The sequence below is a fragment of the Bombus vosnesenskii genome, unplaced genomic scaffold, assembly GCF_011952255.1.
Source record: "Bombus vosnesenskii isolate JDL3184/JDL3185 unplaced genomic scaffold, Bvos_JDL3184-5_v1.1 scf7180000013285, whole genome shotgun sequence".
NCBI lineage: Eukaryota > Metazoa > Arthropoda > Insecta > Hymenoptera > Apidae > Bombus > Bombus vosnesenskii.
Window position 1 is genome coordinate 3683399 of NW_022882938.1, and position 23934 is coordinate 3707332.

General features: G+C 40.3%; 3 protein-coding genes across 7 annotated transcripts in view; 2 read left to right on the forward strand and 1 right to left on the reverse strand.

The window, feature by feature from the left end:
* Positions 1-18017, forward strand: part of LOC117232200 — a 38476-nt gene extending 20459 nt beyond the window's left edge. For 2 of the 3 annotated variants that reach the window (XM_033491411.1, XM_033491412.1), the window contains exons 2-12: positions 3657-6195; positions 10859-10953; positions 11038-11167; positions 11381-11484; positions 11623-11800; positions 12189-12432; positions 12519-12693; positions 12764-12890; positions 12963-13136; positions 13259-13341; positions 14335-18017. In XM_033491411.1, coding sequence (XP_033347302.1) covers positions 4069-6195; positions 10859-10953; positions 11038-11167; positions 11381-11484; positions 11623-11800; positions 12189-12432; positions 12519-12693; positions 12764-12890; positions 12963-13136; positions 13259-13341; positions 14335-14545 — 3648 coding nt within the window. In that variant the 5' untranslated portion in view covers positions 3657-4068 and the 3' untranslated portion in view covers positions 14546-18017. Of the gene's footprint in view, positions 1-3656; positions 6196-10858; positions 10954-11037; positions 11168-11380; positions 11485-11622; positions 11801-12188; positions 12433-12518; positions 12694-12763; positions 12891-12962; positions 13137-13258; positions 13342-13742; positions 13782-14334 lie in introns of all 3 variants that reach the window. The other variant, XM_033491414.1, reaches the window with a different exon arrangement.
* A 256-nt stretch (positions 18018-18273) lies between these two features.
* On the forward strand, positions 18274-21197 carry LOC117232165 (protein O-mannosyl-transferase TMTC4-like). Its single transcript, XM_033491364.1, has 9 exons — positions 18274-18472; positions 18548-18773; positions 18844-19027; positions 19110-19289; positions 19348-19808; positions 19879-20259; positions 20327-20434; positions 20535-20676; positions 20743-21197. The coding sequence occupies exons 1-9, from the start codon at positions 18442-18444 to the stop codon at positions 21175-21177; spliced, it is 2148 nt and encodes a 715-aa protein (XP_033347255.1). The 5' UTR covers positions 18274-18441; the 3' UTR covers positions 21178-21197.
* On the reverse strand, positions 21135-22876 carry LOC117232166 (snRNA-activating protein complex subunit 3). 3 transcript variants are annotated; one of them, XM_033491368.1, is made up of 6 exons: positions 22795-22876; positions 22495-22709; positions 22236-22425; positions 21889-22161; positions 21572-21816; positions 21135-21485 (listed from the first exon to the last, which is right to left on the reverse strand). In XM_033491368.1, the coding sequence occupies exons 2-6, from the start codon at positions 22680-22682 to the stop codon at positions 21215-21217; spliced, it is 1167 nt and encodes a 388-aa protein (XP_033347259.1). In that variant the 5' UTR covers positions 22683-22709; positions 22795-22876; the 3' UTR covers positions 21135-21214. The 3 variants fall into 3 exon arrangements, with proteins under 3 accessions (XP_033347259.1, XP_033347258.1, XP_033347257.1); XM_033491367.1 differs by having other exon boundaries at positions 22779-22860; XM_033491366.1 differs by lacking the exon at positions 22795-22876 and having other exon boundaries at positions 22495-22772.
* Between the last annotated feature and the right edge of the window lie 1058 nt (positions 22877-23934).

Genomic DNA, 23934 nt, shown 5'->3' on the forward strand with positions numbered 1-23934 from the left:
AAAGCTTGAGCTCGAGCAATTGACGAGTTAAAACGGTGAATGATGATGAAAGTGATGAATTGGTTTTTATATTAACGTTAAAGAAAGGGTATTTTTAAGGATAGAAATTGGTATTCCTAGTGTGAAGTGATCACAAGAGCTTGAAGGTTCGATAGAGGGATTCTATATTTTGCCAGTGGATCGATATCGGAATCGATGGACCGTGTCGGTGAAAAATACACGGTCATCCTTGAAATCGATTTTTTCCCTCTCTTTCGCACGTTGCATTAAGAACTATTTATAACGAGATACCCTTCTCGTCTCCGATTGTGAAACTGTCTGAACTAATTTTCTTCGCGATGCTCCCGCCTCGTTGAGATCTGTATTCTTCCCATCGCGTTGTCCCACTTTTCCCTCATAGATGATAAGCAAATTGAAGGTTTGCGCGAGATGCGTTTTAATTGAGCACGATCGAAGGTAGAGTGAGATTAATTAAGACCATCTACATAGTAGTATTTCTATGGACTCCTATGGCATCGACGAGTAACAGAATTTTGCCGACCTTCTGTTGCAACCTTTTAGGGATTTCGGTGAAGGTTGTAGAATTTGTTTGGTCGTAACATCTATTACATAATTCGCTAATATTATTAGCTTGTAAATTATTGCGCAAAAGAAGAATATAGTAGTAAGAGTATAGTAACTTTTTGTCGTGTATACTTTAATCTTCTGAAACATGACAAGGCCGAGGCTATTCAATAATGCAGAGATTTGAACTTATTTGAAGTAAATGTCAATCGTGTAAATTGCACGTTTATTTACTTTCATAGCTGGGCATGTATTCCTCGATAAAATTGCAATTTGAGAAGAATAAAAACGAAAGGTAGGATTATTGCATACACGCGGAAACTGAACGTTGCGTGCACCCGACGTGGTTCCGATCACGGGATTGACACCGTTTACAGCGTATCGATATTGGCTCGGCCGCTATTTTTAGTGGGCCGTATCGTATTCTAACGATGCAAACCGCAAACGTGACCGAGTTATGCGACGTCGAGAGTCCCTTCTACGTAGAAAACGAAGCGTGTACACCGCTACGTGACAAGCTGACACGCGACCCATTACGATATACACTTATCAGGCCGCGATGTGCGATCGTCGTTCGACTTTCTGTCGGTCGTTCACGTTCGACGGTCGTTGATTATCCGCTCCTCTCCTGGAACCGTTCCAGGAACACGCGATTTCTACGTTTCATGGTATTTCCGGCGAAATTCCTAGGTAAATTCGCCTGTTATCCACTTTCGTCGAATATCCGACGAACATCGAAAACGAAAATTCCGTTTCAGTCCGTGTGTTCCAAAGCTGTGATTTCCCTGGCGAATCTTTTATTCGAACTGATCGAGTAAATTGTGGAAAAGACGAGGTGTGACGCGTTTACTCCAATTTAGAGGTGGAAAATCTGGAAGTGTGGTCCGTTTGCGACCTTGTTTCAGCATTTCGTTTGTTTCATCGTTGGTTATTTCAGACAGAAAGAGAGAGAGAGAGGAAGAGAGAAAGAGAGAGAGGGAGCTGGAAAAGGTAGGTGGTGCCGTTATCACAGGCCAAAGTGATTCATAGATTGGTAGAAAATAGCAAGGTTGTGCAGAGGTTGTTGATTCGTGAAACGGTGCGGTGGGCAGCAACTCGGAAACCAGGTCGAGGGAGATATACTTTATTTTTATTGAGCCAGCGGAATTGCGCTGTTAGAACCTGTACGCTATGCGTTTCGAAACGTTAGACAATCCGTCGATCAGAATACCTATTCGGTTTTGAAGGTTACATCATATTCTTGTAAAGAATTTATAGTTTTCGTTGTTACGTCACCTCTTATCCCTAGCGAACGATATATTTAGAGTACACCATGAATCGTTTACTACAAGCTTAAGATTTACCTAGCCGAAAGTTAAAAACTATACGACGGTAGATACGAGACGTTCATCGAGTTGAGTTCCATCGCGAAACAACTTTAAAAGAAGGAACTTATTCGAGCATGTTCCGCGCGAAAGCAGCGAGTGTTTGAACGATCGTTGACATTAAGGACGTCGACGGGTCTCGAGTATCTCTCGAATCTGTATTGCCAAACTTTCATAGTAAATGTAATCTTTGGGTAAAAACGAAGGTAGAAAATCTGTATGTACGAAGACAGGTTGTCGTAGATCGGAGAAATAGCTTCGACAGAAACGGTACGTCCATAAATTCGTTTGGCATATACTGCAGGGACGACGTGCGAAAAGCGAGGACGCCAGGTTCCATTGCTAGATTCCTCAACTAAAATAAGAAACGACCGATTATTACATACGACGATGATTTACATAACGATGTAGAGATTAACTGACTTACATTGTCACTGATATCAGAGAAACATTAAAAACGCTTATCTTTTATTCTTATCGAAACAACGAATGCAATCTATCATTGTAATCTACGAACGAGGTGAAGATAGAGAACTCGACAAATGTGATAAGTGGAAGACTATTGAAAGTCGAAGGAACGCGCTTGGTTCGAAGCAAAAGACAAACGCGAAAAAAGAGAAGTCTCTATCAACGGAAATAGAAAGCACGAATTGTCGGCGCGACGATTTACTTTAAAAGCATAGAAATTAGAATAACTCGCCAGCGTTTCTTCGTAGTTCCCGCGAAGTCTTTGACATCGTGGCGCGAGTAGAATGCGGGATAACGTTAAAAATCATCGCCAGTAAGTTGCCAAACGCACGTCGGCCAGTCGGAGACAAAGAAAGCTTCGCTTCGGGAATACAAATTTCCCCTTGCTTGGGTTAATGGGCCGGGGAAAAGGGTAGAGAGGAGAGGAAAAACGTGAGGAACGCGTAACGTGCACGAGTCCCAGCCATTCGAGCACGATCGAAGCCGTGCACGCACGCCTGGTCACGGCCCGTACGCACGCATTTGCATACGCGTAGCAATGCAGGGTGAAAGTACCGATACGACGTTGCGATCTAGCTTGGACAAAGCCTGTCGCACGTTTCGTATACTTCTTCGCGCTTTAGGAAGCCTAGACTGAAATGCGAAATTTCGGAAGAACTAGCTGGAATATAAATTCATGGTCAAGTAAGAAACGTAGCAAGATCGTAAATAGACTTGCATTGACTACTATGGTAATTTCCAAGATCATTCGAGGCACTTTACGAGTCTCCATGAGGATTGTAATAAAGATAATCTTTTCACGAACGAATATTTTTCGAGCAGCGAGAAAAAATGTGTGTTCGTTTCACCTCGTAAAGAATACATTCTGCGTTCAAATTTAAGGTCAGTTTTAACGAGAACGTATGGATTAATTACGTAAGAATTTATAATTACAATACTTTATACAACTTTGATCGAGATTTTGATTTCTTAATTTCTTACGTTAAAACTTACTTTGATCTTACTATCTCGCTACGTTTTCCATATCAGCTGTAATTATCATTCTTATCAAGCCGTGTACGAAGCGGTTACTCGGCGCAAACGTAGTAGATGCCACAGTAAATCATTTCTAATTACGTACACCGTGTCCAAGACAAAGGGCGAGATTTATAGGACGCTATCTCCACGGTTTCACACCGCGTACCGTGGGTATCATATCCGAAAATACATCCACCTCGGACCAGCCGGGATAAATACTAATTTATATTTATCTTCTTTCAGATCACGTCCGATGCCCGCAATACATCGAAGAACGCGAAGATGTAGCTTGATCAGCCGCCACCAGCCGCGTGATCATCAAGAATCGAATTCCGCCGCAGTAACAGTGGACATACTTGGTCTATAATTAAACTATATAATGTGCTGACGGTGTACCCTAACGTGAACTCGCGCTCGCGTACCAGTTGAGCTCTACGACAAACAAGAACCTTCCTCCTCCGTTGTTCAATGCTCGCTAAAAGAACTACTTAACGTCTAAACCGTCGAGAACGAGAGATCAGGCAAAAAGACAGAAGGAAAGAAAACGAATCGAACGATGGGGGGACAGGCAGAGGGAGCGAGGATCGCGTGGACAGTGGCTCGACTTCCGTCGTGGCCGTGGAGAACGAGAATCTTGGGCCAGTTGGCCTGAGATATGCCAGAAGTGGCATCGTCAACGGTATCATCGACATCGTCATCGAGGCTCAAAGCGGAGACGGCGACGTCGAGGTCTGGCGGTATCGCTGGCCGACAGCTGGCGATAGAAATCGAGACGATCGAGCGCCGGGTCTGCGCCACCCGTCGCGACCTCTTCGTCCCCGTGACCATCGATCCGCGGCCCAGTCGGGCCGTCCACTGTCCCGATCTAAACGCCTGTTTGGTGAACGAGTCTCGAACCGGCCACGAACAGGTAGACTGTCAGGCGATTCACTTTGGCTACGCGATCCCAGTGAACGTAGTCCCCCTCGAGACCGATCCACGACTCGCCGAGCTCGTCTTGGACCACTCGACCGAGTTAAGCAGACGCGCCGCGAGCTTCTTGCTCGAGCACCATCCCCAGCTGCGTCAGCAGCGACAGACACAGCACGAACGCTGTTCAAGCATGGCAGCCACCGCGAAGCACGATCTGCGTCAGAAGTTTCCGACAGAAACGTCGACGTCCGGTGACGAGGATATTGCGGCGATCGCCAAGCAGATCAGCGATCACGCGGAGGCGATCTATCAGACATGGAAGAGTCGAGGACTAGCTCCTACAGAGATACTGAATTGCCACAGTAATGCTACGGCCGCGGACAAATTTGGAACTGCACTTACGCCGACTTCCGCGTCCAATAGCCCAAGTAGTACGGGGAAAGTTACTCCTACGAGCTCTAGCCCTGCCACCGCGGTGGATATATTGAGTCAAACGCCGAATCTCGATAACGGGAACTTGGAGAAGCTGGTAAACAATTTCGTAGTGGAGGACAAGGCTAGGTTAGCTGCGTCGAGGCAGAGATCGCCGTCGAAGACTCTGCCCTCGTCGATACAATTCGCGTTGGAGAAGTTCGAGAAGAACTCGATGCAGCAGCAACAACAACCGCAGACTTCTCCTTTGAAGAACAGCAACGTTGGTAGTCAAGTGAAACCGAAACAGGGAACTGTTTTGTTGTCTCCGACGTCCCCTTTCGCGAACAAACCGTCGCAGATAGTGAAGCCTCAGGTATCCACAAAGATTCCCGGTGCTCACCACCGGGAAGTGTTTCTAGAAACCATAGAGACCACTTTTCCGGCGGACATAACGCCGTCGAAGATCGTCCAGCAGAAGAGGCCGACGAGTACGGTAATCACCTCTCCCACCGCCTCTAATCTAGATGATCCTTCGACGAATTCAGGACTGACTACGTGGCCCTTAAAGAACAAATTAAACGAAAGTAAAAGAGTGACAGATCCTTCCAGATCGCCTCAGCAGGAAGTTAAATCGTTGACAAGTAAGGAGGAGAAAAGAAATAGTGGTTCTAATTCGAGCGTTTACCTCGACGAGGTCGCTCGTGAGGAGGAAAGACTGATAAATGCCCTGAAAACGGGCTCGGTGATCACGGAGGAGCCCGTAGAACGAACGGTACCTCTGACTCGCCAGAAACCGGCGATAAAGAGGGAGAAGCCGAAGGTGGAGCCTGTTAAACCGATAATTATCGGTCACAATCATCACGCAAGCGGTCTGGTGACCACTTCTGGCGCAGTAGTGAACAGTGCCGCATCTCCGACGCCTGGTAGCAACGCCAGTGCCACATCGGATACGAAATCTCTAAGCAAGGATGATTTGTCAAACATGTCAATGGTGGATTACGCAAAAGTCAGATACAGAGCGGCTCAGCAAAATCCTCCGACTCAACAGAGGCTGGAGGAACAGAAAACAAACAACAATTTCAATTCTACGGAGCAGCTGGTGTCGACCACGAGGTCCAAGTTCGAAACGGAGATACAAAAGGACAAGGAAGCTAACAAAGACGAGAAGGATCCTGTTACGTCTAGATGGGGTCCTAGAATCAATTCTCCTAGGCCGAGAATCGAACAAGTGCCCCATCCGGAATTGACCACGCAACAGAAGCAGCATATAAGAGCTGCTGCCGCGACTGGCACCGGAAACAATCCTATTAGACCGTTTTTGACCAGAGGATCCGTCGCGGAACGCGTTTTGATCTTCGAGAAGTGTCCGAGCGAGCTGTTGCTTGACAAACGGGGGCCACGGCAACCGGCTATCAACACTTGGAGAACTGGGCACGATGTTCAAAACAAGGCTCAGGTAAGTCGACGTTCATCAATCCACGATTATCCTTTCTCTTTTACTTTTTAGTTTGTTTATCGAAGATTCATTAACGCGACGATAATTGGAAAAATGAATTGACGAAGTTGGGAAACTATCGAGAGGATTGAATTTCGTGCCAGGGATACGGTGTAGAGGCGGAAAATTTCGAAGAGGTTTATCGAGTCGAGCGAAGATTTCAGCCGGTCGAAAATTTCAGTAGGTTGTGCAACGAACGTGGATGCATAAAGAAAATCGTGCAAGACAAGCCACGTTTTCCTGGAAGCAGCGTCTAATTCGACGGGATGAGTCTGTGCCTCGAAAACCTCGAGTCCATGCCGATCGGAAAGACGTGTCTTCCCTCGCGCGTTCTCGCCGCTCTGGGTGGCTTATATCGGGCGTTTTGGTCGCCGTCCAAATTCCTCCTTCTCTGGGAGGATGTTCGACCGGTCGACTCCTGCACTTTTGTCTCGAAACGAGTTCAAGATCTCTTCGCGTAGAGGTCGTTTCTGCATGCCTCGAGTCTTTCTTCTCGAACATCGCCCGATGCTACTTCTCATCTTTGTTATCGAACTCGCCTAGCTGCCTTTGATCTCTCCTTTTTGGAACGATATGAACGATGTTATTAAATTGGAGCACCTTCAAAATTATGTATCGAGGCTACGAAGAGTATTGGAATGTCGAAGACCATTTGTCATCGTCTTTGAACTATGTTAAAATACCTGTTTTCTTAAAAAATTTGGTTACCTAGCTGATTCTTCTAAAATTAATCTTTACGTGAATCTATGAATATTTCAATGTTGTTCTTAGAAGATATACTATCGAACGATAATAAGAAACACAAGTTTAAATCGATCGAACGATTAAGAAAGAAAATTCTCGCGAGTTTCAAAGTGGCTCTGGATCATAGCCAGGAAGAGGAGAAATATACCTGGCACGATTCGCCTGCCAAAAACCGTTATTGCCCTGGCTTTTCCTAGTCGAACATGGGTATACTTGTTTCGAGTGCATCCATCGATCTCCGTAACCTTATAATCACTTCAAACAAACTCCAACCACGCGCCTCTTTCCAAATTTTTTTCCTTTATTTGGTACGATTTATCGAGAATCACGGAGGCTATTAAGCTTGATCAGCGAATCTTCTTCGGGTAGTTAAGAAGCGAGTTAATCGTGAGTTACCCACCATGTGATAAACCACGGTTCTCCAATATGGCATTGCTGAATGATCAGACAATGCACGTGGCACGAGGGCTCGGCTACGACATTGTTATTAGACGGTTATTACCTTTTCAATGTGCTTTGAGATCAAACTAGATTTTGGTCAGAGAAATTCCTGCCAATTCCGCCTACGACTTTTACAATTAATTCGAGATCATTATCGAGCTGATTCGAGAAAATTGATAGCAAATTCTCGATATCGTTGTAATAAACAGCACAAAGTAACAATGGGAACAACAAGATTCCACGGATTCCAGCGTGCGTGTGAAGTAAACGAGAAACACGTGGATATTTATGGATGCAATGTGTAGCAGAGAGGCCGCAGCAATTCCCTCGCGTTGCACCGTCGATGGATATAAAGGAGACTCGAAGAAAATTTGTTGTGTTTAAAAAAAAGTAACATGGAAGTTGGTGGATGTATCCAGAAGTCAATGGTGTTTGTTGCCTCTGCTCAATGCCAGATGTATTTTCTTATGCTTGAACGAAGTCTCTCTTTCCATGTGGTAGCCGATGTTTTCGTCGCCAGTTTTCGTGGCTATTAACCGTTTAAGACGACTCATAAACAGGACGAAGAATAAAAAGAAAGATACGTCGATGGAGTTTAAAAGACGCAGTTCATCGTGATATCAGAGAAGAGGGCTCGATTAATTTAATCGACGCGTGTCTCTCGTTTGTTTGATCGCCGAGCCGCTGAGTCACTGCTCGGTTTTCGTTACGATTAATGTTATTCGACCTCGAGAAGAGGAATAAAGCGGACCACCATGGCCATAAGTGGAAACGGACAGCTCTCGACCGCTTATCGTCTTGTACTCTTGGCTAAATAATACCCATGACGTTACGTTGGTGTTATTTATCGTGCAGGGTGGTCCATGATTCGCAAGGCTATTATATAGAAACGAATGACAACTCGATAGAATATAGTTGGTCACGACGCACGATAGGATTACTGGAATTGGTAATTTCGCTGAAATTGCCAGCTGGAATTAATTTAACGATAGAAGAACGGCTTAAGGCGATCACGCGGCTAGGTAAGGTTCCAGGTATCGGGTAATTAAAATTCCCATTGGAAAGGACGTGCGATCGGTGACGCCGCGTTGTATCACCGGTGTGTATATAGCCCGATATGGAAAAACGTGAAGACTCGGGTAGCGGCGACGTGAGATCGGTGGCACAACGGTCAAAGGAAAATAGGAAAAAGTTTCGAGCGCCCTTGGGGTTAACGGCGAGAAATCGTTCTCGCCGGCGAATATCTGCGACGACTGACTGACTCATTGTAGCCGCTCCATATTGGATACCGTGCTAGATTTTAAAAGGCCGTCGTCTGTCGCCTTGGAATCGAGCGTGGCTGACTCTATCACCGCTTATGGCTGAAAAGCGGACTCTCAAGCCAGGAAAGTTCACTGTGACCAACTACAAGCGACACTCGTTAGGATAATGGGAACCAGGAAGGAAACGTTTCGATATGAAATATCTTTAACGACGTACAGGTTTTACGTTTAAACTCGAACATATAATTGCAACCATGCAGATTCGAATACTTAAGTTTAATATCGAACTTTAGATATTTAAATTCGCACATTTAGAAGGTTAAAATGGTAGAACAAACTATTCCCCTCTTAAGGATAGAGCTCTCGATGAATCCAATCAACGAATTAGGTTCCCTGGCTGGCGCATTTCTCTGCGCAGTTCTCTTCAACTTTCTGTACGATCCTCGCAAGAATATCTGATTGAATCAGGACCTCGATGAAACTGCCACTCTCTTTCATCGTCAGAGCCGCGGTCCAATTAATTTAAAATATGTTTACGAACTCGGCATCCTCCTCTTCCATGAATTAAAGCACCGATGGGCAACAAAATCGAATGTAAATACCGCAGCATCGGTCGAACGGTGAAGGTCAAGTATTCGGTATCGAAACGAGTGGTCCTTGGCCGGTTGGCAGAGCGAGGATTCGATCGGGAGGCGTAGCCGAATTCGCTATGTCAATTGGAACGCTGATTGACGGTATCCCGTGTGTCAGACAGCGAACCGTGCCAAACATGAGACTGCGATAATTGTACCAGTCGTTTTGCCTAATCTGCCCCAATGTCATGGGACATGGACCCGGTCTGTTCCAGGATTTCACAACGATTCGCGTCTTCGGTTATCGATAACTATCGATTCGTTGTTTATACTATAACTATCTATACTATATCTGCTTTATATTCCAATTTCGTTGCTTTCCCACTTGTTAACTTTCGCTCGTGAATAGCAACTCTTACGTTAGGTCTATTTTCATTCCAAGTTAGGTTCCCCCGAGTCTTATCCCCTCGATACGTTCGATCTGGGACTATCGTTGATTATCGTTCGGTCACTCGAGCGGACGTTGCCTTATATTCGCCTGGTGGAACGGGCGTGCATTATTGATCTTCCTTAAACGGATTCCATCGAAGAAGCTCTACCGCTATTTTTATTACTCGCAGTATTTTTTTCTCGCGTCTATTATTACCGCTGCTGTCGTTAGCCTTGCCACTATTTCTGGCGATCATTGACATCTCTTATCTTCGATACCTTCGTTGAGCAAACTTTGTAAAATCTCCATTCTTCCCGTTCTTTCTTGGAAAAAAAGCAAATATTTGAAATGAAGCAAAGGAAAGGATGTACAGTGTTTAACGATCGACACCTAACATGCGATGAACCGAAAGATCCTGTCGTCTCTTGACCGTGATGTTGGAAACAACAGCGTATATAGGAGGAGACTCGTGATGTAACCATAGTCACATGGGCGAGGCGATGCATTAGCCGCGTTGGCCGGCCTCTTTGCATTCTTCGGATCCTTGGCGTCGCGTAACAGGATGTCGTGTCCTTGGTACGCCGATACCTTCGCCTCGGAACGGCGCTTTCGAAGAAGCATAGAATTATTCCGACTCGTCGACGACGATCGATTAGACACCTTGGAGAACCGCATCGATCCAACGTAACCGGAAGCTCGAACAATATAATGAGATCAGGATCGTGGCTTGCCGTGTCCTTTGTTTGTAACACGCGACATAAACCAAGTTATGTAACGAAGGAAATTAACTGGAGGAAATAAAGCCAATTTAGCTTCTCCAACATGTTTCGAGAACTTTATGCTGCATTACGAGATTAACCCTGCTGCGATTCTTGAATTTTCATGTTTTATGGAACGAAAGAAACTTCAGCACACGATGCAAAATTATTCGGCTCCGACTTAAGAAATTTTCTAACCGTGGAAAATGTAATTCGAAGAACGCAGCAGAGTTGAGTAATTCTAATTACGGGTTCGTTGCGAATAATATCACTAAATACACGGTGCAAAATCGTAACCATGTTCAAATAACGATCGATCGTATACTAAGCGAATATATATAGACGAACGTAGGCTGCGATTTTGCTACTTTTCACGGTCCCAATCAGTCTGGTCGGAACGATGCTTGTTGGTTCTAGACGTACGCGAAAGACAAGACACAGCAAAAGAGCTTGCCACCGCACACGACACTCCAGAGGCACGTGAAAGCGAACAGAAACGTTCACATACCACGGTAAACGTTGATCCAAACCGTATGCGATACAATAACCGTTGAACTATTCGATTAAGGATAACGAAAACGAAATTTCTATTGCAGATTTTACTTTCCCGGAGGGAAACCTCTGCCGTTGTCGCAAGTAGAGGCAACTATCGCGAGGATCACCGCTGCTTTCCAAACTCTTCCTGGTCATCGTGCATCTCGAGCCCAATTTCACGCTATCACCAAGGTAAAACGACCGTTGAAACTTGTTAAAAGTCGCAAGGATAACGTTCTTTCTCGTTTACTCGTTCTTCGGTTTAATACAGAGATTCGAGCCGAGATTTGATCTTGACCATTCGCGTATTCTCTCACGTGGGCAACGATTTCACGTGGGAAAGTCGTAACTCTAACGTTCCATGGTTAGAACAGCTGCATACAAAGGCTATGATTTGTCTTGCAGGCATGCGACTTGCCGCTCTATTGGAAGGTGCCGCTTTTCCTTGCCGCCGGAGGAGATCAGACCGGCTACGTTGAGATGAACGCGTTCCTCGAGTTTTGGAAAGAGTATGCTATAACATACACCTTATAAAAGTCAATAAACACATCTGAAAAATGAATCGAGATATTCGAGCGCTTTAATTCGAAAGAATTGTTCTCTAATTCGGTAAGTTTAATGAATGTCGTGGGATTGATTATTTATAGACTGTCGAACACCTACCATGACGCGGCAAGCAAGTTTATCCGAATCACAACCCGGGGCCAGAGGAACAATATACTACCAGAGGATTTGATCCCATTGGTACAAGACGTAGTCGAGACTCATCCCGGTTTAACTTTCCTCAAAGAAGCTACTGAGTTCCATTCACGCTACGTACACACGGTTCGTATTCGCGCGATAAATATTTGCTGGATATTTCTCTCAATGCAGGCAAAGATAGAGGGAAAAGAAAAAAAAGATTCCACGGAAGATGGACCGTAGTTTACGCAACGTGGATCGTCTTGAATTATTCAAGATGATCGTGCTCGCCTCGAGCAATTATCACGCGCGCTTCTGGTCATTGGAAAATCATTTTAACGAGCGAACGTTGCGCTGTTTTTTTACTCGATTTCACATCAGCCACTTAAATGGAATCTTTCAGATTTTTTTTCTATTTAACCGGCTTCTGTATTTGCACGTCGTATTTGTACGTTCAATACCGAGGATGTAGTTAAGGCGACAAATTTATATTTATATCTTGTTTGATGATTTTCACGATTCTTGACGTCAGGTGATCGCCAGGATATTCTATTGTGTGAATCGAAGCTGGAGCGGAAGAATTTCCGTCGCCGAACTGCGAAGAAGCAACCTTTTGTCGGTGATAGCGATCCTCGAACACGAGGAGGATATCAATCAAGTGACTGCCTACTTCAGCTATGAGCATTTCTATGTGATCTACTGCAAATTCTGGGAGCTTGATCGAGATCACGATCTCTTCATCGACAAAACGGATCTCACAAAGCATAATGATCACGGTGAGGAAAAATTCTTCCAGAAAAAACATCCTTTGTAAGTTTCGTTGCTAGGGAATTCTCTTATTTTTGGTTGGATCGTATTACAGCTCTTTCCAAGCGTATGATCGCGAGAATATTCAGCGGTGCAGTGACCAGGGGTGGCGTGAAAAGCGGAAACGGCGTTCAACAACCCCAGGATAAAATGAGTTACACGGAATTCGTGTGGTTCTTGTTAAGCGAGGAGGACAAAAACCATCCGACTGCTATTGAATATTGGTTCAGGTATAACGTGTAATGTTTAAGCTAGATGCGTTGTACGAACAATAGATATTTCATTTCGGATGATCGATAGATGCATGGATCTCGATGGCGATGGATATTTGTCAATGTACGAGCTGGAATATTTTTATGAAGAACAATTGCATCGTATGGAAGCGATTGGACTGGAAACGTTACCCTTTGAGGATTGCCTTTGTCAGGTTAGTAAGTGAAAATTACGTCATTATGTAGTTTTGTTTATAATTTTAAGTTAATAATTTTTTGGTTGGTAGATGTTGGACATGATCAAACCAGCGACGCCGGGAAAGATATCTCTAAGCGACTTGAAGAAGTGCAAGATGACCTCAATCTTCTTCGACACGTTCTTCAACCTCGAGAAGTACCTGGATCACGAGCAGAGAGATCCCTTTGCATCTGCTAGGGAGCATGACCCCGATGGTCACGAGGTAAAAAGCTCTTGAAATTATCAAATGCAAATAAAATGAAATTTACCAGGAAACACTCGTTGTTATGAGTACCTCGCTGATATCTGTTATCGTTATGTTTTCTTTTGTTTCATTCGCAACAGCTGTCGGATTGGGACCGATTCGCGGCAGAGGAGTATGAACTGTTGGTCACCGAAGAGAGCGGTAACGAACAGAATGAGCAAATGTAAGTATTGATTTCGCGCGACTTACATTACACACACGGTTCGTCTATGTCATATAATCGATACGTGAATATTGTTTTTACTATCATCTATTAACGTCATCAAGCATATAACTCATCGATATTATTAATAGCGATTAGTATTCATTAAAATGAAATCAGTCAGGGATTCGTGTAAAGAATCGTTTAAAACGTTAAGAAATATCGAACACTAGCGTGCAGTACAATAGACGTTTCATAGAAAGTTCTTGCTTATCATATCAAGCTATGAAACGAAAGTCATAGCTTTCGAATTGTGGCATGCGTTGTCGTTAGATAGACAGTATGCCCTGCTGCGGGATCTAACAATTTCATTTTGTACTGTGACCGTAATGACCATAGTGCGCTCTATGCGTTTGTTGCAGGCTGTGTGATGATGAAATGTAACCATCATCTGCAGCTCAGTAAGTAAACAAAACAAAAACTGCATGATCTAGTGATGCACGACCTTCGTGTATGCATAATGTATTAATTAGAGAGTCGGCTAACCGCTTATTTCATTTCTTTCTTTTTTTTTTTTTTTTTTTTTTTTTTTTTTTTTTTTTTTTTTTTTTTTTTATTCTCCGTACCGTTTTATCCGTACCGTATTATTCGAATACTAACTGGCTCTCGGTTGAACATACGGTATATCATTAATTTTAATTCATGCAAGATGGTCGAGATATTTCGAAACTACGATTAACGCTATTAAAAGCTGTATATTTTTATTCCTATAATCGCTGAATGAAGGAAACTCTTTACATGCTCGTAAGCCAAGAGTGGATTTCGAGGATTGAATTTCAAATGCTTTTTAGACGCCATTTTTGCTTCTACTAAAATATGAACCTGTGTTGCATCGTTTTTTAATCGACTAAGTGCTGTAGTTGAATCACTGATAGTTCACCTATTATTTTGCCCTATGACAGAATCGAAGATTTATTTAAAGCAAAAAAGAAAAAAGGCGTTTATTTTTCCTAGGTCAAACGATTCCATGTCGGAAGACGTGTTTTCCCAACACCTGGAGGTTCTGGACGGTGAATCCGTGGATGTACTTCAGGGTATAGATACCGAATACCAAGGATACCCCGAGTTATCTACGAACAGTCCATTGGATTTCAACTGTCAACAGTCGAGGTACCAATATTACGACAGTGGTGACAGCGACGATTACGCTGAGAGCGATAATTGAACGGGAATGGGAAAGCCGAACGTCAACCTCGGGAAGAGAAAGCAAAGGAAGGGGGAAATTGACTTTTTCCTCGAAGCAATTCAGTAGTCTAAACGCGTAGTTGTTTTCCATATAGTAGGAGTGTCGTGTAATCTTTTTGTGAACAGCCGTATATTATGGTGAAACGATTCTCGACGAAACTGTGTATACGAATCCATTCGGTGATCTGGCAAGAATCGTTTCTTTCAAGTACAAAGACATCTGAGAACGATTGATTTTAACCTTCTACCTGGATAGTATAATCGAACAATGTTAAAACGTATCAATGAAACAGAACAGGAAGCTTTTTTAGAAGCTAGACATATTTAATCGTTTGAGATAAGAAAATAAGAAGAGGGAAGTATCGAGCGATCCTCTTTGAAACGGAGAAGCTTCGATATCACCGAATCGATCCGTAACTATGAATAGTAGTCGAGAGGAAGATTCAGGCAACGGCACGACGATGTGTGATAAGCAAGCGTCATTGTTCAATCTCTCTACGATATACATATTGTGTACTTCACGTTGTAAATAGACAGCAAATCACGGACCCTTATTTTTACTTAACGCGAGAAAGTCACTTGAAAAAAATGCAGGTCTTTCAATTGCTGCAGCCATTTATAAGAAAGTCAACTGACAGTAGCTGTAGAAATATAAAACAATTTAATCAGTCGGTTCTCAAGCAAATTCATCCCGATGGACTACAATTTTTCTAGTTCGAAGGATATTATTTTTTAGACGAGAACGGGATGAAATTCCGCGAAAAAACACACACCCTAGTTTCAGCCCGAGGCTGCAACAACTGGAAATTGCACGTTAGAAGATTCGACGTCGTTGGATTTGCGAGTAAGAGGTGCTGTTACCCTATATAATCGTCTTGTAAGCCATAGTGTTACACTGTACGCAAAGTATTGCACGCACGAGAACGTTCAAAGGATCGAGCGAGATCGTAACAGTAAGATATTCCTCTAATTCGATCCGGTATAATATTCGTAATGTGGGTGTGTCCTATTCTTTTTCTGGAAATCTCAGACTACGATCTACGATTGTTGTTTCTTTTCCACGTGTTTGCAGGCATTTCTTGCAGAATGATGAATACAAGCCAAAGATGAGACGTGTTCTGTTATCTTCAGCATGAAGGTAGAAAGGAAAACGAAGAGACAGAGAAACTGTGTAAACGCAGATGCTGCTCTAAATGATAGGAACATCGTCCCCTTCAATCTATAAGTGACATTTGTTTCAAGGTTCAAAGGGATTTATTGGGATCTCCCTTTACCAGTTGGACGTTGAGTGGACGTAGCTTTTTTTATAAACTAAGTTAAAGTTGCTTTATAGTGTTCTCCTCGAAACGATGCATTCTGAATATCGATTGTTTATCTTCTTTCCATACTTTTTTTTTTTTTTTTAATTACGTTAATAAAGTGGCCCCGAGAGTTTAGATACTTTTTAAATGATTGTTAAGGAATTATTGTGGTTTAAAGTATGCAAATCTCCGCTGACAGATGCAAGGAGATTCTATTTTTAGATTCCTTTTCGTTAGGAAAACACCATGAAGAACGTATATATGACGATCATTGAAGAGCGTGTAGTGAAATTTTGTTGAAAGTGTCTACTGCCACAGCAATGGATTCTTAAACGCGGCTCGACTTAATCTAATTTACGACACTGGAGAACGGAAGTTGTACCCTCTTGTTTTTTAAACATCTCTTAAATACGTTTTAATTGTTACTGTTAAATTAATTGCTCATTAGAGATTTTATTTCTGCGTGAATTCTACGACTTGTTGTTCCATTAAATGATAATTGTACGAGCGATATATCGTTACGTTTGATTGTGAAAGTACTCGAAGAGTACTCGTATGTTCAGGGTACAATTGATTTACGAGATCCGCTTGAGCCGCCAAGACTGCTGGAATGTATATATTAATTTCGTTTCCGAAATTTAATTTTAACTGCGTATACATATATAATATTACTCTAGTCGAAATGTGTGCTATAATTCACATAACGAAGACCACGTGAGATGGCGCGTTAATTTAAAATCTGTTTCGTGTTATTTGTTAATTAACAGAGTTGAATTGCAAGCAACGTGAACGAACGTTGATGGAAAATTCTTTGTCGTAAAGGATGCTCGAGTACTGGACCATATTACAGATAATCACTTTCGATAATACATCTTGGAAATACTTCCAAAGAATTTACCAAAATATATCATAAGTAATTCGCAATGGTAATAAAGACATATCGAAAATCTTTGAACGATCAGACGTTTTAAAATGAAATATTTATATTAGAAAGAATTGTGATCCTATCGATACTCCTGAAACACGGTTATTGTTCTTGTTACTGTTACGTACCTGTGTTCGCTTGATTACGTAAATCGGTTCTTTTAAGAACCATTCTTTAAAATCGTTCATTCAGATTTCGTGTTTACCAACTTCCGATATCACACGATGGAATCACACGTTCCTTTACGTCGTTGAATTTTCACGATTAACAGTAAAAGAGAAATAAAGTGATGTAGGTGTTCAATAGAAAGACCTCTTACAGAATCGAATTCTTAAATATCGACGTAATATTTTTTAAGGATAGCTAATCTTTTATTTGGCGAGTTATCTATTAACTTAAAATATTGTTAGATATTCTATCATTAAAAAATGAGAAAAGAAAAAGGAAAGAATCTCTCCGATAAGAAAAGGAGGATATTTAGCGCTTCCTATTGACCATTTGAAGAAATAAAAAAAATGAGGAAACGATCATCCAAATAGGTCTCCCCAAATAAGAGGTTGACGTTTATCACGGAAGTTATTTAATTTCTTTATTGCGTTTCCGCATTCAGAGAACCGTTTTCACCGCGAGTGATCGCTTTTGTTGACTGTCCAAAGATGTAACTATTAACACTTACAGTTGTATCTTTTATATAGCTCGTTATGATTTTTTTTTTACAATATATATATATATATGTATGTATATGTATATATATGTGCATATCTCTTGGTAAAAATTTCGTTGTGACAATGTAGTGCGCATCGAGTTTTCATTAAACGAAAGTTAAGACACGTGGAAGATGGGCGAGAACGTCCGGTTATATTATTCGTCATTGCATTTGGCCATGTTTTCGATTGTTATATTTATTCATTATTCTATGATAGGTTTATCACTGTTCTATAGATCTGTTACGTGATTTCTTAAATCGAGCGTCGTCATGCCACGATTTCGTGTCTTTTTCGAAGAAAGGAAGGAAGACGATTATTATTATTATTATTATTTTCTTCTTTTTTTTCGATGTGAAATTCGAATTTGTGGTTTAATTTTGCACACGCGTGCTTAGACCGTCTCGATAAATAGACTCACGTTCACTATTTACCTACATTTTTATTTATATATTTTATCTGTGCATGAGTAGACAATTAAGGTAATTTTGCAAGTTAATAAAAATGAATGGTAAAAACTATTATCTGAAATCGATTTTTCACTCTCTTATCCTTCCCTTTTATCTTTATTATTTTGATATGAAATAAATTTCAAATAATGTAACCATATACACATGTATGGATTCGTTACGATAAATCGCACAGGGCGCAAGATTGTAAAAGGTTTTCGTAATCGGTATTACAGAACATGAAACATGACACGAGTTATATGAAATGCCACCTATTTATTATTCTATGAAACTCGTCTGCGTAATTGTATTTTACGCCCTACCGATAACATTGAAAATGACATGAAAATGGTAAGAAGTAAGGAATTCACAATTTCTCAAGGCGTTTTGTTACGGAAGACAAAGATACAGAGATAATAAATTTTTAATTAGAAAGAACAGATATATAAGAACTTGAAGATGAATATTTGATAGAATTCGTTAGAGCGGAAAACAATATGCCATTAAAAATGAATTCCAAATTACCAGGTACATTAATGTACATACCTGTACGGTATTGTATTTTATAAATTAAACAATACTAATATAATCTAACTTTTACAGATGTTCCAATATCATTTTCCTTAATTATAATCATTACATTATCTCTGTGTTTTATTAATAGTTATAATGGTGAATTTGTATTTGATGATTCTGAAGCCATTGTACATAATGAAGATGTACAAACCAGTCCTTTGATGGATATATTTAAAAATGATTTTTGGGGTACAAGACTGACATATAAGCAAAGCCACAAGTCGTATAGACCACTTACGATCTTATCTTTTAGGTTGGGTTTTTTTATATAATAAGAACTAACGTGTGAAGTATATTTTCTAAGGGAATTGCATTATTTGTAGATTACATTTTTGGCTTCGTGAAAAATTGATAGCTCAAGATTATCACATAGTGAATATAATACTTCATACCATTGTTTCCATATTAATGTTACCAGTATTTAATATACTTATAGACTCAAAAGAAAGGAGTACTACGTTTTATGCTACCGCATTGTTTGCTGTTCATCCAGTGCATACAGAAGCTGTATGTAATTGTAATTATATGCTTTTTTTTTATAAGAATCGAAGATGTACCTTTTGTTCTCCTAATTCATGCAAATGCATAGGTTTCGGGCATTGTAGGTAGAGCAGAATTATTGTGTGCTCTATTTATGTGGATATCCATTATATTTTATTACTATTCAATCTATGCAAGGAGATTATTATACAGATGGCTCAGTATGTGTGGTTGTATCACATCTGTTGCAATTGCAATGCTGTGCAAAGAAACAGGAATTACTGCAGTGGTAAGAAATATTTTTTCCATCTGTTAGTGTGTAAATATAATAATGACATCTTTTTCAGGGAATTTGTTGCATATATGACATTATAGTAGTAAACAAGCTATATCCATTCCAAATAATCTTGTTCATTACATCAAGACCTTCGTGTGAGCAACTGAAGAATTTTATTAAACAAAAACAAAAATTACTAATCAGGCTCTTTATACTTTTTGCGTCTGGTTTGATACTTATAATTTCGAGATTTTGCATAATGGAGTTTAAGGCTCCAATCTTTCAACCTGTGGATAACCCAGCATCATTCATGCACAATATATTTTTACGAATATTAAATTACAATTATGTTTACTGTTTGAATATATGGCTATTGATATGTCCTGAGTGGCTGTGCTTTGATTGGTCAATGGGTTGTATACCCTTAATTAATTTCAATGATAAAAGAATACTTTTTGTTCTTCTGTTCTGGTTAATAGTTGGTGCAATGTTGGTATATATATTTAATTCTTATGAAGATACATTTTTAAGGTAATTATATACTTCGTAAATCTATGGAACAATAAAATGAAAATATAAGAAAATTTTCTTTGTATTGCAGATACTCGATTATGGGAGTGACAATGCTCGTTATTCCATTTTTGCCAGCCAGCAATATCTTTTTTAATGTTGGTTTCGTTTTGGCAGAGAGAACTCTATACATTCCCTCTGCTGGTTACTGCCTTTTAGTTGTTATAGGATTACAGAAACTTTATAACCGTGTCCCTGTGCAATATTTGCTATTATCATATGTAGCTTTAATTTCGTTGTTCTTTGTGAAATCGTGGATAAGAAGTGACCAATGGAGAACTGAAACTACTTTATTCCGATCAGCATTACATGTTTGTCCATTAAATGCAAAAGTACACTATAATATTGCGAAAAATGCGGCTGATGCCGGAAACTCTACATTAGCGCAATACGAATACGAGGAAGCTTTGAGGTATAAAAGACTACAGAAATAAAATAAATCTCTCAAACGTAAAATAACTTTAATATGTATTAAGTAGACTAAATCCCACGTATGCTCAAGCTATGAACAACCTCGGAAATTTGCTCAAAGATCAAGGAAGGTATTTAGAAGCAGAGACGTTGTTTAAGCGAGCTATTGAGTTACAGTAAGTCTAATTGTGTGTATGTATATATGTCCAATTACTTAATCGTCTTGGTTGAAATTGCCTATTGAAAATGCAGTGCTACTAAGTTGTCATTTTTTAGGGAGGACTTTGCCACAGCATGGATGAATTTAGGCATTGTTTTATCGGCATTAAAACGATACGAAGAATCGGAAAAAAGTTACTTGACTGCTTTGACTTATAGAAGCAAATATCCTGACTGCTTTTATAATTTGGGTGTGCTGGTTAGTAATATTAATCAAAACCTTAAAGAAAGTAAATACGGAAATTCTAAGTGACTGTGTTTATAGTATTTGGAGCAGAAAAATTATGATAAAGCATTGAAAGCCTGGGAATCTGCTACGAAACAAAGAAATACGCACAGAAGAGCATGGACCAATATGGTATTACTTCTTGATGATTTAGGTATGCGAGAAGATGCTCTAAAAGTAGCAAATCAAGCTTTACGATATATACCGGATGATGCATCTATTCATTTCAATATCGCAAACATATTGGGGAAAGCAGGAAATTTTGTGGAAGCGGAAGTGTATTTTAAGAATGCAATATCAAGGAATCCTAAAGATGCTATGTTTTATACGAATTTGGGTGTACTGTATCATAGATGGAATAAACTCAATGAAGCAGAAGATATGTATAAGAAAGCATTAGAGTTCAAACCAGAATTAAATAGTGCAAAGGAGAATTTGAGAAAGCTATATTCTCTGAAAACGTTAATAAAATAATCTATTTTTTGATGCAAACAGATGGAGTTCGGTACATTTATATTTCTATTTTTCCCTTCACGGCTTCAATATTTCGTGGATATGCGTACGCTTTAAATTCGCCGACCTTTTTACCGTTAATATAGTTATAAGACTTAAAACAAATATCACAAAAATAACAAGGATTGTGCGGTATTCTTTCATGTTCCATTGTAATCCATTGAACAGTGAAGATACCACATATCATACAAAATTTGGAAGATGTAGGTCTTAATCTAACTATTCTTGGATACGCGGATATCGCTAATTCATCATCACAGTTAATAAACCTGAAAATAGTAGGAAAGTAAAACGAGGTCAAAAAAGGTAAATCTATTTCAAAATTAGAAGTTTATATATGACACAATAAAATTACCTAGCATCGCTAAACACAATTAAATGTTCACAACCACCTTGGTGCTTGTACACCCATGGGAATCCAAATCTTACGCACAATGAATCCAGCGTACAATCTTCCATTGTAGCAGTTTTAAAAGGTCCTAATTTTGGTCTTCTTTGTGCCCAATTGATGATTACCTTACTGTAGTCAACATTTGTGGGACACCTCATATCATTATAGAAAGTATCTTCAATAAAAAAGAATCCTGATTTGTAAACATCCTAAAGTCATGAAAAATACTATAAATTACAAATGCAGTGCATCTAACTAAATATTAAGAAAGAATAAATTACTTTTGCCATAGGTCCTATCGCATTGTCCAAGTTATTGCTACATTCTCTAGAAATACTGAAATCAGCAATACATGATATTTTATCCCGTAATTGAGCAAGTGTTTGAGAACCTAGTATCGCTATAACATTATGTAATCGTAACAATGTACCACATTCCGTCTTTGGTGCACTTTTTCCACGGTGCAGAAAAGGATAGTAAATTCTAACAAATATAAGAGTATCATAACCAGGAACAGCATACATTTCATTTGTTGCTTCTACCTTTCTATAATTCTGAGGGAAAGAAAAAATAGTAATTGTATACAAAACATATTTCTTTTCATTTCCATTTCAAACTAGATACTTACTACGAACAATTCACTTAGGTATTTATAAGTAGGCTTTTTGAAGTTTTGTTTTAACCTTTGCCTTAGACTTTGAATAGTTTGTAACTGTACATCTTTTGGTGGTTCTTGAGCATCAAACACCTCTTTTTTTCTTATTTTTCTATTATTAATTAATTTTGGAACTTCTCCTTCCACTGTCAAATTATCAACGCTAAAAATAATTGTTTTATATTATCGTAGAACAACTTTGAAAGATCGAAGTTTACAGATGTTGAAAAACCTGCAATATTCTGTTAACGTGGACATTTCTTCCTCTGTAAGCTGAACTCCCATCATTTCCATCAAATTATCTTCAGCTCTTTTCATAGGTATAAAACAATCGATCAGTTTCCGATAGTCATTAAAATACTCTTTTATATGCACTTTCGCTGATGCATTTCTATTATAAAATTTATATACATCGTCCATTGTAACGAATTAAAGAAATATCTAGAACTACAATTATTTCAAGGTATAAAATGAGCTCGTCAATTTCACAACGTTTTGTGATTGTTTATACTGCACCTAACCCTAACCTAACCTGCATTATGCTTTGGAAAGCGGTGTCTCTCAAACTTTCGAAGTTAAGACTGAAGACCAAAGACAACTAGTAATTTTTACAGTTCAGAAGAATATATGATCGAGAAATGGTAACTTTCGTTTTGCATGGAGGACGTGTTTTGCTAAAACGATGATAGATAGCGGTGCAATGCAGAGTAGAGAGCCACATTATTCACGGAGACCCATTATTTATCATCGGTCAGTTATTTATCTCAAAACCAAAAATTAGGATGCTTACGTTAAAAGTGAAATTTATAGAAAGAAACTATATTTTATTATTTATCTCACGCCATTAAGGTTACTTTCTATATCGCATAAAGATCCGAAGAAAAAATCCAAAGAACTAAAAAAAAACACCTAAAGGCAAATGTATCAGAATTAGCTTGCAAACTTTCTCGTACAACGCTCTCTTACCCTGCAACAGTCAGGACGGATAATTCGCGAGTAGAAAGTGTCAAGCGTAGTTCGACCGAAATGGTATATATACAACGCATTCGAGTCATCAACAAGGGAGAAGTAGAATAAGACAATGAACGCGTGGCAAAAGACCACAATGAAGAGGCGTAAACCGGGCTCGCTCACGGTGCACTGCTCTCGCCAATGGTCCGTGCGAATGTGACTCCGCCTCTTAAGCGTGGCCAACTTTCCCCCTTAGTTCCATCGTGATTATTGGCCGTGCTTGGTCGAGCGTGCGCACCAGTACTCCTACTCCGGCGCACACAATAGCAAGGGATCATAATTACAAGAGAGCATGTACTTTACTTGCTCGATCACACGGATGCGCAGAAGTGTGCGCAGAGCTTTAGTGTGAGCGGCCACCGATTGGTCGATCGACCACTTGCAGCCCTCACATCTTCCATCTCCTTTCTACTCGCTCTTCTTTGCATATTTCTCTCTCATTCCCACTTTCTATCCTCGTTTAATTTTCCTTGCACGGACGAGGATCTTCCTCTATATTTTATCTCGCTCGCTCTCGCCGAATCTTTACGTTTCCTCTTATTCGCTCTCGTTGCGACGAGTATGCACGATCACGCACGCTTAAAACAAGAGTACACAGTAGGTGGGTACGTTCTTTCACGCACACACGCGTTCGATCGCGAGAGATACGCTCTCTCTTTCT